Source organism: Sus scrofa, chromosome 11 (assembly GCF_054392235.1).
Source record: "Sus scrofa isolate SSC_HxYL_T2T_F1_AM1 chromosome 11, Sscrofa_HxYL_maternal_Yorkshire_Landrace_v2.0, whole genome shotgun sequence".
NCBI classification, from domain to species: Eukaryota; Metazoa; Chordata; class Mammalia; order Artiodactyla; family Suidae; genus Sus; species Sus scrofa.
Genome location: NC_139393.1, coordinates 12364413 through 12379733, shown reverse-complemented (window position 1 = coordinate 12379733; position 15321 = coordinate 12364413). Strand labels below are relative to the sequence as shown.

At 43.6% G+C, this 15321-nt stretch overlaps 1 protein-coding gene across 19 annotated transcripts in view; it reads right to left on the bottom strand.

Moving 5' to 3' along the window:
* Nucleotides 1-12893: 12893 nt before the first annotated feature.
* NBEA (neurobeachin) overlaps nt 12894-15321 on the bottom strand; it is a 644629-nt gene continuing 642201 nt past the window's right edge. For 17 of the 19 annotated variants that reach the window (XM_021065197.2, XM_021065202.2, XM_084981455.1 and 14 more), the window contains one exon: nt 12894-14762. In XM_021065197.2, coding sequence (XP_020920856.2) covers nt 14672-14762 — 91 coding nt within the window. In that variant the 3' untranslated portion in view covers nt 12894-14671. The remainder of the gene's footprint in view (nt 14763-15321) is intronic. The other 2 variants (XM_021065205.2, XM_084981461.1) reach the window with 1 other exon arrangement.

Sequence of the window (15321 nt, the reverse complement as noted above, 5' to 3'; positions counted from 1 at the left end):
TTGTACTTGTATTTTTTAAACAGACAGAAGCAAGCCTTTAATGTGTTCCTGTTAGCGCTCTATGCAAGACAAGAGGGTGGCTCCAGAGCCCAAAGGAGAGTAAGGGGTTGGGGCTTTTCATGCCTCCAGGCAGGAAATGGCTCCTGCTGGTGACGCAGGGAGGGGCCTGGTTCTGGCCCTCTGTGGGTCCAAGGAACTGAACTCCCTTATTAGCCTTCAGAAGATAACACAAGGACCTAAAGTGCTTTACCACTGTTGCCCTCAGAATGTGACTGTATCTGGAATTAAGCCTTTAAAGAAGCAGTTAAAGTTAAATGAGTCATTAGGGTGAGTTTAAATCCAGTATGACTGGTGTCTTTCCAAGAGGAAATTAGAACACAGGCATGCACAGAGGGAAGACTGTGTGAAGACACAGGGAGAAAGTCCTCAGAGGAAACAGCTTGATCTCAGATTCGCAGCCCCCATAACTGTGAGAAAATTTCTGTTGTTTAAGCCACATGGTGTGTGCTGCTTTGTTATGGTAGCCCTAGCAATCAATACAACACCAATCATCACCCTCCCTACTTAACTAGGGATTCCCACCTTTGTGTTAACTCCCCACATTAGACATTCAACCAGTGCTTATTTAGATCCACTGGAGTGTTTACCATGTGTGCCCACAGGATTCCTTCTTGCCTCTCACACCTTTCTCTCTGTGATCCTTTCCCTTCTGCTTGAAGACTATTAAGCCCATTTGTGAAGGTCGGCTGTGCTTACACTTTCAGTTTTTGTTTACCTGAAAATGTCTTTCTTTCATTTTCATGCCTGAATGATACATTTGCTGTGTATATAATATTTCATTAATTGTTATTTTCCTCTCAGAATGTTGAAAATGTTTTTCCTTTGCCTTCTGGTTCTATTGATTTTCTTATTGGGAAGACTCTTTCTGATTGTTATTGTCTTGTAGGGTGATCTGTCTTTTCTCTCTTGGAATCTTCTAGATGTATCTAGATGTGTATTTACTTTATTTATCCCACTGGGATACATTTTGTTTCCTGCCTTTGCAGATTCATGTCTTTCATCAATTTTGGAAAACTCTTGATCATTATCTCTTTGAATATTGCTTTCTTTCAATTCTTGAAACTTCAGTTAGACACCTGTAGAACTTTTCATTTTATCCTCATGTCTTCATATTTTTCATCTTTTTATTCTTTGCTTCTGTTCTGCAATCTAGGCAACTTCTCCAAATCTAAATTTCAGTTCACCAGGTCTTTCTTTAGCTGAGTCTAATTAGCTGTGTAACCTGTCCATTAAAATTTATGTTTTACTAATTGCATTTTTATTTCCTTGAAGTTTGATTTGGTTATTTTTGAAATCATCCTGGTCTTTTGGATAGTGTGTTACTCTTTTTCGTGTTTATTTTCTTTTCCCTTTTTAGTTTCCTTAAAAATAATTGTTAGAACTTTAAGATACAAAAATACCTATTAAAAATACATACTAAACAGTTTTATCACACTTTGATTTTGACACTTGTGATATCCGTAATATTTAGGAGGCTAATTCAGCTGCTGATTGATTCTTGCCCCTGGTATCATTTTTCCTCCTGTCTGTGTATATTCCATACAGATTTAAACACTGGAAATTGCTGAAGACTAAGAGTTCGTTTCTCCATGGTAAATCTGCATCTATAGTTTCAGGGAAGTACCAAACTAGGCCTCTCTGAATTGAATCCTTGGCTAGAGACTTCCAGCATCATATAGGTCGTGGCCTAGGCTGTGATTATGCACTGTCAGTGGAGATTTTTTTTTTTCTTTTTTTTCCTTCTCTACACGGAGCCAAAGAAAAACAGATAAAATACTTTGTTTTTTTCAAGTCACTTTAAGAATAGCCTTTCACTTTAAGAACTGGAATTCTGGTTTTATACTTATGGAAGGCAGGGGGGCTGGCTCTGTTCCAACTCTTCACTATAATGGGCCCAAGCTTTTTGTTCCCCATAGGGCCTTGGAAACTGAGGATTGGTAAATAACCTTAGGGTAGTAGCATTTTTCATAAAATTTACCTCTCTGGATTTGTGACTCAGTTTTGGTTTTGGGTTCTAGTGACCTCCCTCAGGTTTCTGTTGAATCCAACATTTTTAGATGTTTTGCAGTGGGATGGTTTTTGAATAGTTAAACCTCCATGGTGCCAAAAAAGAATCTGAATAGTTTGCTCTGATTTTTGTCACAATGTTTACTTCTATTTACTCCTTCTTTCATTTGCCTTTCCTTAAAAACTCAAAGTGTAGTCTACTTAATTTTCTCAAAGGGTTATCCCAATATCCCTATGCCAACACCTTGCATGCCTTCTCATTTACTTCAATAGATTTTTTCCCTCTAAACATGTGCCAGCTTTCTCCTTAGAACTTCAGGTCTGGATTTCTCATTATAGGATATAAGTAAGAACTGGATTTCATTCCCAAACATTGACCACGTTCACACTGTCTTTTACTGTAGAAATATGATGAGAATACTGCAATAACAATTTGCATTTCTCTTTGGCCTATGGACCAAACCTTAATGTCCTTAAAAAATCTGCACTCTACTTACAAAAAATCAATGTTAACACTATGTTGACAATCATGACCCCTGACTTTGCAGATAGATGTCTGAGGTTTTGCAAAAGAGTTTTTTCTATCTTCATCATTTTTAGTTTATAAACAAATGATCTACTTGTACATTTAGATGAACTGATTAGAGGCACCCTTGTCAAATTAACTAGGAAGATGGTACTCTCCTATTAATTAATGAATTGTGAGAGTTCTGATGTTGAGGTCCCACCCATAAGCAACAGATACTCTCTAAGAAAAACTAGGGCTCATGATACCAGTGGAATTATTCATTTTTTTATCACTAGTTTGTCTCGGGCGGAGTCAGGAGTATGGCTGGAGGTTTCAACAAGATAGATATTTTTATAACAAGAAAGAACAAATATTTCAGATCTGTCCAGCCATGGGCAAGCTCACTCAGAAAGCTCTGTGTTCACCATCCCTTACTGGACCAGGAGGGAGCTTCCTGTCAGGAAGCCCAGAGTCCAGGCTAGTGACAAGGAGGAAAATGGACTTTCATAATCAAAAGCTTGTTAACACCTTCATTACAAGGTATTGGTGAAATTTAAGACAGGAAACCAACAGCTCACCACCCAACACAAGCAGCCACATTATCCAATATTCCTTTCTGAATTCCTAAAGAAAATCCACACATTTGGATTTGGGGAATGCATCAGAGATTGCTGCAGGAATCAATTTGCCTGGGATGAGCCTGAAGTTCTGAGGGGCCAAGGTGGGCACTATGCAATGTCTGCTTTCAGAATCGTCCAACTGGAGCCACCTCTTCTGATGTCTTCTAAGGGCCAAGTGCTCTCTGAGGAGCCCCCCAGCTTTGCTTGCATACTTTCTGTGTGAACCCATGACGCAAAAGGAGCAGCAATTCCCCAGAAGCAGGAGGTTACCCCCTCTCTTCCCTCACATCCTCTTCTCAGCTTAAATCCCCATCTTTCAGGTCCTAGCTTCCTGTCATCACCTCTTCCAGGCAGCCTTCCCCAACCCCAGCCCCAGACAGGGGTCCCCCCAACCCCCGCTCCCTGAACTCTTCCCACAACTGTACTCAAGTAGTGATCAAAGATAGGCTGGCTTCTGGGATTCTGGCTTGCTGTGTGCTATTTCAGAACAACACTGTTGGGGGAGTTCCCATTGTGGTGCAGCGGTTAAAGAATCCGACTAGGAACCAGGAGGTTGCAGGTTCCATCCCTGGCCTTGCTCAGTGGGTTAAGGATTCAGTGTTGCTGGGAGCTGTGGTGTGGGTCGCAGACACGGCTTGGCTGTGGCATTGCTGTAGCTGTGGCGTAGGCTGGCAGCAACAGCTCCGAGGAGACCCCTAGCCTGGGAACCTCCATATGCCGCAGGAGTGGCCCTAGAAAAGGCACTTCTGCTGGTACAGTACTGACTTTTCCGAATTCAATCAAAGTCATGTTCAGATTGATACATACTTTCATAAAATAGAGACCTACTGTCTTTGGGTCTCGAATTGAGCAAAAGTGTTCATGTTTAGAATGTGTTTCAACCACCTCCCTTCTTGGTTTCAAACCCTTCCCAGAAGATGTCCCTTTAATTCCCATCTTTTTTATTTTTTCCTGTCTCCTCCATGCAGTTTTGGGTCCCAATTTACTTCAAGAAGCTGGAGAATCATACACAGTTAGGGTGGAGTGCAAAGACAAAGTTAAGCAAACAGGAGGAGGGGATGGTGAGGGGATTAGGAGGGAGAAGATGAGGGGAGGGATGGGGGAAGAGGGGAGCAAAGAGGGGGAAGTTCCCAGATCCAGCTCCCAGCCCCTCACCTGGAGCCAGACACAGCCCTCCTCCCAGGGCGGGCTCCTTTCCCTCCTCTCCCCTCCCCTCCGCCCTCGTCAGTTTTCCTTAAGAACAGAGGTCAGTCCCTGAGGGCCTGATCCCTTCCACCTGGGACAATTTACCTTAGCCTGAACCTTCTTCCCTCATCATCTAGCAAGACTAGAGATCGGAGACTAGTTTAGAATATAGCTATTTAACTATAGGTGCAATAGTTTGGGTATAGCTTATTTAAAAGTAAAATATCAGCATCAACGCAGGATCCCGTTTTTTGGGACACACCAAGCTACAACACGCCATGGAGTTAGAGACCTGGATCGCCATCTTCCTGCACTCCTCACAGCCACTGTACTTGGGACTGAGGTGGTGAGTGGCTCCTTAGACTCCCCACTGCACTGTCACTCCATGGATTTGCTGGCTGCTCTGAACCCAGGGCCTCACACAGAACTTAGCTACTGCAGAAAAAGTCAAAAACTGTGCTTGCATGTTGTATAAAAGCATTTGCTCCTTTGATTTCTCGGTGTCCCATATCTAAAGAGGAATTCATTGCAGGGCTTTTTGGGAGGAAACCTTAGTGTGTCGCCTTTGACAAGATCGTCAGTCTTCCGTCCTCTGTGCTTGTCTGTCTGTGCACATAGGAGGGATGATGTCTACCCTCTGTGGCTGTGGTGAGAGTAGGAAGTAGTGCGTTTCAGTCACACAGCAGCACCCAGTAGGCAGTCAGCAGGGTTACCAGCCATCAATCACTGCAGGTACACTCTGCTTCCCCCTTCAGTTTTTGGCTGGGGGCTAGAAAGCTCCAAGTGAACTTGAAGTTCAATCACAGCAGCCAGGATCACCATTTTGTTTAGCCTAGTTGCTTTCCTTTCTTCTTCCTGTTGTTTTCTATTTTTAAATCCCTGCAGTACAGATATGTATTTTGTGAGTATTATCACCCTTGCCCTCCACCCATCATTTGAACTACTCCATCTCTGTAAGGAAGCCAAAGAGCTCCCATTTTCTCACATAAAACAAAGCAAAAATGACAAACAAGCACACAAACAAAACCCTGCAACACCCAGTCCCTAGGTGAGAACTAACACTTGCTGAATGCTTGCTGGCCTCTGGGCCACCCCCTGGGCCACAGGCACTGCTGTGTAATCTCCTTTCTTCTAGAAACAACCCTGTATAGGCAACCACGCTTAGCCTCTGGGGAGTCGTTCCTTTTGTGCCAGCTCAGCATTACATTTAAATAATCCTGGTGACCCTGAGAAGGAAGTGAGGGCAGGACTTGCCTTGGCAGCCAGGATTTGGGGTACTGCCAGCCCTTTCCTTGCCTCCAGGAGCAGCAGGGGATTTTTACGTGGACCCTGACTTCTCTGTGGACTGGGCTGAACCAGCAGCTTCTACTACCTCTGAACCACATAGATGTGGATCTCAGGGCTGTTTAATCACTGGGTCAGAGAGGAAGAGTTAGTGTGGTTTGGTTTCATCCTGGGCAGGGGTCAGTACCCCTGGCTTCCACCCACTGGGCCTCTGACCTCAAAACCTGGGACAGCCTCCTCCTGGACTTTCACACCTGCTCTGCTCCTGAGGGGAGATGCCAGGGCTGAACCATAGGTGGATTTTGAGATTTCAAAAAACAGCATTTCAAAAACATTTCAGGCACCAACTTTGACCAATAAAGACATGAAAAATGGTTGTCTACATGGTTTCCATAATTTCATTTGAAAGGAAATATTTAACACACATAAAAGGCATCATCCCAGAATAAGAATTGAGCAATTTTAGCTTTAGGACATAGTCTCTGGCCTTTTATGTTTTTTTGTCTTTTGAGGGCTGCACCCGCAGCTCATGGAGGTTCCCAGGCTAGGGGATGAACCAGAGCTGTAGCTGTCGGCTGACGCCACAGCCACAGCAACACAGGATCCGAGCCACATCTGTGACCTACACCACAGCTCATGGCAATACCGGATCCCTAACCCACTGAGCAAGGCCAGAGATCAATCCCGAGTTCTCATGGATTAACCGCTAAGCCAAGACAGGAAATCCAATGGCCTTTGATTTCACTTTAAACCAATAGCATCTTACTCCCCGGCCTTCAGATCAGGCTGGGCAAGTGCTGGTCTAATCACATGGGGGAACACAAAGCCCACCCCCTCTCCTGTCCCACGTGGGGACTGAACATGGTCTGGTAGCTTGCAGCTGGTGATATGGCTCCCTCAACCCCAACTCTCCAGCCCTGGCGTTGGACAGAGCAGGGGAGTAGAATGAGACACCTGCCACTTACTTCCCGTATGGCCAACTAGGGCAGAGCACCTGACCTCTCTGGCCAGCAGGAACCTAGCAGGACAAAGGAGGTGAGCGCACAGCAACATCCCTTGGGCCCATGGCCTGGCACCCTTAGGGCACGACCGCCAGGCTTTGAGAGCTGGATTCTTCAGCCTGAGGGTCTCTGATTTAGACCATATAGCCCGAGGCCCTTCTGCCTTCAGAATATACCCTGTGAGAATCTCTTGCCACCACAGGGGAAGAAAATCCAGTACCGAGGCAGTCAAGCTTCTAACCACAGCTCTCTACACCAGAGTTTTGGCTCTAATCACAGACGGGGAAAGCATTTCATCATCCAAAGACAGATCACTCAGAGAAGGCCCTTCTAAGAAGCTGGCTCACCCAAGGGTGTTCAGTGGCCTCTCGTTTTTGTTTCTGTGTGATCGGGAAGCGGCACCAAAAAAGGACTGAGCTAAACCAAACAAAATCTCTCTTACTTGGTGCTAAACAGAACTGAAATCCAGATTTACATCTGCAGGTGGTAGCAGGAAGCTACTAGCTGAGCTTCATCCACAGAGAACACAGATTCCATCAAAAAAACCTGTGCAGCCCCTCCTGTGAGTTTTGGCCCAGTTATAAACGCACTCCACCAGGTGCCTGAGGGCTTCCTTATTCAGGGGGAATACCTCACAGGTAGGCAGTGCTTTGTGATTTCCAAAGCATGCAGCCTGGATGGGGCTCCCTCTGCTGCACACCTGAAAGTTTCCATAACCTGCCCAAGGTCACCGAGCAGGGGAACTAGGGCTTAGACCCAAGACTTCAAGTCCCAAGTTCACAGTTTTTTTCTTTTTCTCCCCCATATAACCCATGCATTTACTTATCCATTGGTTTGTTCATTCATTCAATCAACACTTTCAACATTTAGCATGTTGGCTCACAGTCCAGTGGGAAAGACAGACATATAAATGACAGTGACAATGCAGTTTTGTGCTAAATGCCTGCAACACCAAAAGGAAAAATCCTGGCAGTTGAGTTGTCTCCTAGTGAGAAATGGGTGTCATGAGCAGTGAGAACACAGGAGATGGTGCAAAAGGAGAGGTGTGTGCAAGCAACCTGGTGTGTAAAGAGATGGGAAGGGGGGTGCTTCCTGGAGGAGGAGGCATGGAGCCAAGGCTGTCCTTAGAAGAAAAAGAGAGCTCATCAAGCCAAGATGGCAGATGTGGAAGCACAGGAGAAAGAGGCAGGTGGAAGAGGTGGTGACCACTTTGAGAATAGGAATGGCTTGCGGCTGACAAATTCAGAGTGGTTTTGGGAGCGAGTGCAAGGTAGGGCATATTTTTAACTTTTAAAATAACACTTTTTTTTTTTTTTTACTGAATGATAACATACACACAAAAAAGGACACAATCTTCTCTGTACTGCTCAATAAATGTTCATGAAGTCAACTGTATCTGAATAATATCTGAATAAAACACGCAGCTCGTTAGAAGGATCTCAACACTCCAGAAGAGAACTCCAGTGCCCAGAAGCCCCTGGTAGCCCTCGCCAGTCTTGACCTCCCACTGGGGTAACCACAATTCTGATTTCTAACAGCACACACCAGCCACGCCAGTCTTTGTACTTTATATAATGTGGAATACATACTCTCCTGGGCTGGGAGTTTTTGATCAGCACCTTTATTTGGAACAAAGCTGCCATTCCTTCCATGTCTTGTTGATGCAAGAAAGCAAGCTTTGCTTTTAGATTTTTATCTAAATATGAGATTTCTGGGTCAAAAATAGGCTAAAAAGACTTAGCTTCACTACCAAATTTGGATTTGTCACATTTTTAAAAGCAGAGCTTAGGGACCTGGGGGCAGGGAACTGTATTAGTTAAGGATGCTTTGATTTGATCTCATGCACCAAAAAAAAAAGAAAAAGAAAAATACAGCTTTGATTAACTTGGGGCTGGGGGAGTATTCACTGGCCATCGACCAAAGCAGGAATCCAGAACTGGGACACCTCTAAGAATGAGGGCAATTTGGGGGCCCAAGGGCTTTGGACTGGCAGACAAGTGCTCCTATCCTGGCGTCTCAACTATTGAAAATGGGCTTTCTCTAAATAATAGAGAACTAGTTGATGGTAGTCCCTGGTTTCTCATTAGTGACACTGGAAGAAAGAGAAGACTTCTTTCCCTGGCATCATAATATAAAAATTTGGGGGAAGGTCATGGGTAGACCTACCCCTAACCAATCATTGAGGTCACCAGAAGGGAGGTGATATGGTGGGACAAGATGGTTTCAGGAGGTCTCAGGGGTCACGTACCAGTTAAAAACAAAACAAAACAAACAAACAAATAAAAAAACCCACACACACATGACGGGAAGGGGAGGAAAAGTTACCCCCAAAAGATACACAGCGCATGAAGAGGGAATGGAAGGCCAAGCAGATGGAAACGAAACACACCCACTAGACCGTGGAAGGTGATGACACCCTGCAGAGTTGCAGCAAGGCTTGATTTATGCTGTAAATAACACAATGCAAATATTATTCCCACTCCTCTTTCTCGCTTTTTTTTTTTTTTTTTTTTTTTCTTATGGCCACACCTGTAGCATATGGGAAGTTTCCGGGCCAAGGACTGCATCCGAGCTGCAGCTGTGGCAATGCCGGATCCTTTAACCCATTGGGCCAGGCTGGGGATTGAACCCGCACCACCGCAGCTACCAGAGCCACTGCAGGCGGATTCTTAACCCACTGTGCCCCTGCGGGAACTCCCATTATCTCCATTTTAACTGATGCGAGAACTAAAAATACTTCCAGGGTGAGGAGCCCAGCTGGGGGTTAGACGCTTTAAGTGACCAGAACATCAGAAACTCTTACCTCAAATCGTGTCAGCTTCGCTTCTTCCGAGGGGATGAAGGTGTGTACAGAGCAATAATTTAAAATTTTAAATATTCTTTCTTTTGTAGCCCATAACCTGTGATAGCCCGAACTTCGGACGGCTGTGAACGGCGTCCGCTCTTTTGGCCGTAAACGTCTTTGCCGCAAATGTTTTTACTGAATAGGCCGTAAGGCAATTTTGTCGTAAAAGACTCACTAGCTGCCAGTTTGATTTGACACATATAATACAAATATCCTGACAAATGATGATGATTTTCCCCAAGAATTGGTTATTTTGAAACACAGTACATGGGAGGAGAAAGAGCCGGAGGCCTGGAAGGTGCAGAATTACATCTTCCCCAGAACTTTGGAAGGTTTGTCAGCAGACGGGCGACATGCACCAAGAACACAGCAGTGTCGAAGGCTTTCACTACCCAGTACAAAGCTCAGTGACAAATAGGGATCCTCGCATTTGGAAACTGTAAGCTGATACACATCTTTCATTGAAGGAAGGCACTTTGTGGGAAAAGTATGCTGAACGAGGAGATAAAGCAACAAGCGGAAAAAAAAAAAATACTATGAATGAAAGACTTGGAAGATGAGTGTTTAGGTACAGCCTCCAAAACAAAACCAGTTATTTGAGCAATATTGCTGTGAATCTATGCACATTTTAAAGGTATTCAAATATCTGTATTGTGTGAAACAGTCTTTTTATGGCTGTACCTGCAGCAAGTGGAAATTCCTGGGCTAGAGGTTGAATCGGAGCTGCAGCTGCCCACCTACACCAAAGCCTCAGCAACACTTGGATCCAGCGGGTGTCTGTGATGTATGCAAGAGCTTTGTGGCAATGTGGGATCCTTAACCCACTGAGCAAGGCCAGGGATTGAACCCACATCCTCACAGAGACATTGGGTCCTTAACCCACTAAGCCACAACAGTTATTCCTGTGATAAAGTCTTACAAATTTTATTACTCATTATCCATGTATCATTACGTCCTTTTTAATGTCCCTCTTTTTTCATTATTTTATCTTTTACAACAAGCTTGCCTTATGGCCAATTAGTCATGAGACAAAAATGTTTGTGAAAAATACTCTTAGAGCAAAGAAGTTTATGCCGAAAATACGTAAAAGTGACTGTGATGGTAACTGGGGAATGGAGCTCTCTGGGAGGAGCACAGTGCAGTGCGGGAGAGCGCACCCCAAGGCTGGGGTGTCAGGGCAGTGGGAGGAGGGAGGGCCTGAGCACTCCTGCCTACTTTGCCGGGGATCTCCTATTCATCAAAGCATTCAGCAAATCTACATCTACTGACAGTCTGCTCTGAACCCAACACTGTTCTAAGGATCCAAGATAAGAGTCCCATTGCCAAGAAGCTCACAGTCACAAAGGAAGAGAGGCAAGTAAGATATGACAATACATGGCTCTGTAGTGACAGGGGCTTCCTAGGTGTGAGGAAGCTAACGCCGGGGTCAGGGAAGGCCTCACAGAGGAGTGGGCACTTGAGCTGAGACTATGACAATAAATAGATGTGTTAGGATGTGATAATTTACTTTAAAATATCCAGGATAGACAACGTAATAGTACATGTTAATGTACTCTGCACACTCGGGGCTCGTCAGTTGCCCTGATCAGAAATTTATGCTCCAGCTCATTTAGTCAGTAAAGTCTCAATATAAAATCAAGGACCAGAACTCCAGCTTCCTTATTCCAAAAGAGACTAGACACTTCATTAGTTAGGATAGTGACTGTGAAGATGGACTTGTCAGTGGGGAAATTATTGGCTTCTTAATTAGCATCCTTGATGCAGTTAGTGTTATTTAGTACATGTGACTTCAATATACACTGGCTACAGTATTTCAGAGAGCTTTTCTAACTCTCTATAACCAGAGTATAAGAATCTACTGAGGTCTTCAGCTTGTGCTGTTGAGGTGATGCCCAGGGCTTTTTAACTAGATGATTAGTTTTGAAGATCCCAGTTGCTGATGGAATTTCAAGGCTCACGGAATCTTGCTTCTAGAATATTAATGCCTCTGCTTTCAGTCATTTTCTATGTAAAGTGGATGTCAGATAGCCTAAAAAAGCACTGGACTTCCAGAGCTCAGGAAGATTTCCATGAATGATCTCCTGTGTGCTTGCTTGCTGGCTTGCTACTACGTGTTTGCTAACGATGTATTTCTACAGTGTAGCAGAAATTGGTCCTGAAATTGTTCTCATCATAACATAGTGAAGATGCAGGCCTACCTTTACCTGCCAAAAAGAGTGCACGACTAAATGAGTTTAGGTCGGTCTGCAACAGGAAGTTCCACCAGCTGGTGCAGACAAAGAGGGGCTCTCCCGGCAGGGAAGACACTAGGGAACAGGGCACAGGGTGGTTCTCAGCCACCTGAAAGTAGGTGCACTTGCCCAAGGTGCCAGGTACCAAGCAGAGGGGAAGATGTGACTGTTTCCCTCCTGAAAGACTGTGGACTGTGTCCCTCACCTTAGTGTTGTCCACGACATGCCCAGGCATGACCCACAGCACAGTCACCTGGGGGAGGGAGTCCTGGATTCTGCTCTCAGAAATAAGCTCCCAGGTATTTTACCCCCTGGAGTTTAGGAACATGAGGAACACTGCAGAGCGCTGGGCAGAGGAATGACAGGCCTTCAGACAGCAGCGTGGTGTATGGTGGGAGGCACGCATTCTAGTCGAAAGGTTTCGGTGACAGTCGAGACGGTGGTTCTGGAAGGGGGGCAGCGAGTTTAAAGAGATCTCTAGGTGGTAACTAGCCCGAGGAATGACTGAGGGGCGGTGAGAAGGGTTGGGCTGGGAATGACCAACAGATGTCTGGTTTGGGGACAGGACAGAGGGCGATAGCAAAGCTTTCTCAGGCTGCCATTGGTTGTGTCCTTTTTGTCCTGAGAATGTGTTTACCTTCGGTTTGGTCACTCCCTGGGCCTCCCTGGGCTGCTGCCCCCTCCGCCCGTGCTCGTGTGAATGGCTGAGGCCCCCTCAGCATCGCTCCTGCTGTCTGCCTGCTTTGGTCAACAGCTGTTCCACTTCCGCCTGCCTGATGCCTGGTCAATGATAAATTCTAGAAAGCATGGTTCAAATGAAAATAGCATTATTTGGTAACTTTCATGTAATGGGCCGTTACATCGTTCACCTGCATTTAGTTCCTTTTAAATGAAACAAAAGTAACCCCCAAAGTAGACTATGCAGAAGAAACAACAGGCTGTTTCCCTCTGGTCACTGGTGCCCCAAATCCCTGCCAGATGGTCAAGCAGAGCAGCTCATGTTTCAGCAAATTACAGAGCCTCATTAGGACTCTATTTCATGTTCTTAGATGCTCTAGGCCCTTATATGAGGTGATGTTGATTTCTTAAACTTGTATGACAGCATAATGAATGCATGTAAGTGAAGTGTCCAATGAAATGTGAAACAATCAGTGAATTCTTTGCATATTTTATTTTTCTTTTTTTTGATTTCCAACTCACACACATCTGGCATATTTTACATCTTTGCAATAAAACATGGTTACAATAGCTTAAGGAATTTATATATCCAAAATATTTCACCATGATCTCAAGATGAAATGAACTTGTCTTCCAGATGTTCATTATCCTCCCAATTCTAAGCTACAAACTCAAGATATTGCTTACAGCCTGGTGATGAATAACTTAATCATTACGCTGATTCCCCGGAATTTCAGAATCTCATAAATACAAACAACAATGAAGAAGGAATTCAGTGCTAAAACTTACTAGTACAAGGTGGATAACAAATAAGTAATCACATCAATAAATAATGATATGTTTCTGGTGCAAAGTGCCAATACAAAGAACCCATTATCTTGTTTTATCTTTTTAAATAAATGACTGCAAGTGAGTGTAAATTCTGAGAAAATTACATTCCTGTAACATGCCTCATAGCCCTACCGACACAATATGTACATCTATGACGATACAGTCACCAAATATACAAAGAAGAAACATGAATAAAGTGTATATACCCCTGGGTGTGTAACTTGATCAGTACAATGTATGGAAAATCATTTGATAGCCATCATTTTATATCATAAAAGACGAAGTGCCTTAGGCTAAGAATGTGGCTTTAGGTGAGAATTTCACACAAACCTAAAAGAATAACTTCAGTTATTGTTATAATAAAGTCTGATTTATTATTAAAGAAACTAAGCTATTCAGGAACCAAAGAGGAAAAAAAAGCAAAAAAAATTAGCATCAGATTCTCCTCCCCTAATGTACACACGCTAAGCCAGCAGGATGATTCTGGAAGAGTTGTCCAGGAGTTGGTAAGTCATTACTATGGAACTAACAATCGGGACTCCTATTTATACAATAAAACCAGGACCTCATCCCTAAGCCCCCTTTCTGCTGTGTCTTCAAATTATGAAGGGTAGGGCTAAATTTTCTTTGTAAAAAGTACCAAAAATGGCAACCAAAAAAAATGGCTTAGTATCTAAATGCTTTATGAGCAAATTTCACTTAGGACGGATGAATTTTGATTAGAAAGTGCAAATCATATTTTAGTGAAAATGTCAAAAATTACTAATTGAGCCCAAATTCAATCCTTTCATACAAGCTGTGTCCTTGGACAGATCTTACTATTTCCTAGTGTCGATGCACCTGTTCTGTCAAGACATCAGGATTAAAGAACATGCAAGTTGTAACTCCACAATAAAATTAAGAAACATTTTGTTTTTTATACAAGGTTTTACTTTTACAAAAGTATCCCTTTAAATAAGATGCATTTGATGTACAAAATATCAAACGTGGTTTGTTTTTTTTTTGTTGTTTTTTGTTTTTTTTCTCAGCTTGAAAAGAGGCTGGAAATGGGATGCAGGTTAGGTTCAAAGCTTAAACTTTGTAACAACTGGACACAAGGTTCCTCAGAATTGTCAAAAGTCTCTTGTGACACGTCCTACCACCTTTTCTCGATAAACAACAATATATGAAATAATTACCAAAACATTTCCTAATTCATATAATTTACATGATATAAGCTTGCTTGGTAGCAGCTGGTGTTCAGTCGTGAAAAAACACACAAAGTAAAATGGCTGCTGACTACAATGTACAGCTATTGCTGGGTGTGATGGAATGTACAAACGGAGGTCGATGTAGACGAGTTTTTTCCACCAGAGATATTGCCTTTCCACGCAGCACTTGTGCTCTCAGCTTTAACTTGGCTTTTGGTTCTTCATTTGTCTTCAGTATCTGTTCTGATGCTCATAATGCCACCGATTAAAATCTATATTAAAAGCTACAATGCTACCAGAAGCCATGCCAGTGATCAGAGTCCTGGAAAAGCAGAGACAGTAGTGAAGAGAGACAGAAGATCACTGATGTGGTTCTGCTTCACACCGAACAATATCATGATCTCAAAGTTCACCAAGCTTTAGTTTTGTGTACCCTGAGATAGGATTAAGATTTATTCTCGGTTCTCCTGCGAGAAGCTGAAACAATCCTGTCAATGCCTGGACGGCCAACCCAAGTGCTGATGAGCTGTGGATCGGACAGCTCATCAGATAAACACGTCGTGAGTATAGCATCCTCACTGTATGTTTATCTGTCAATGTATAGCTTAAGTGCATGTGCTACTATTCCAACATATCAGGGGCATATAAGAATGATTCAAATTAAGGATAAGATTAAAAAAGAAATAGAAACTTAATTAGTATCTTTCCTCACTCCTCTTGGGAGACTGCTGACATGCATGCCGCTTTGCCTATGAGCTCTCACCTACCCTCTCCCCACGCCTAGTGAACTGTAAGCCCTTATAAAGCCTTTCCTGCCCCTCCACACCCCTTCTTTCTTCTGTTCCTCTGTTCCTGCTTCCCTCACATACAAACATTATGAC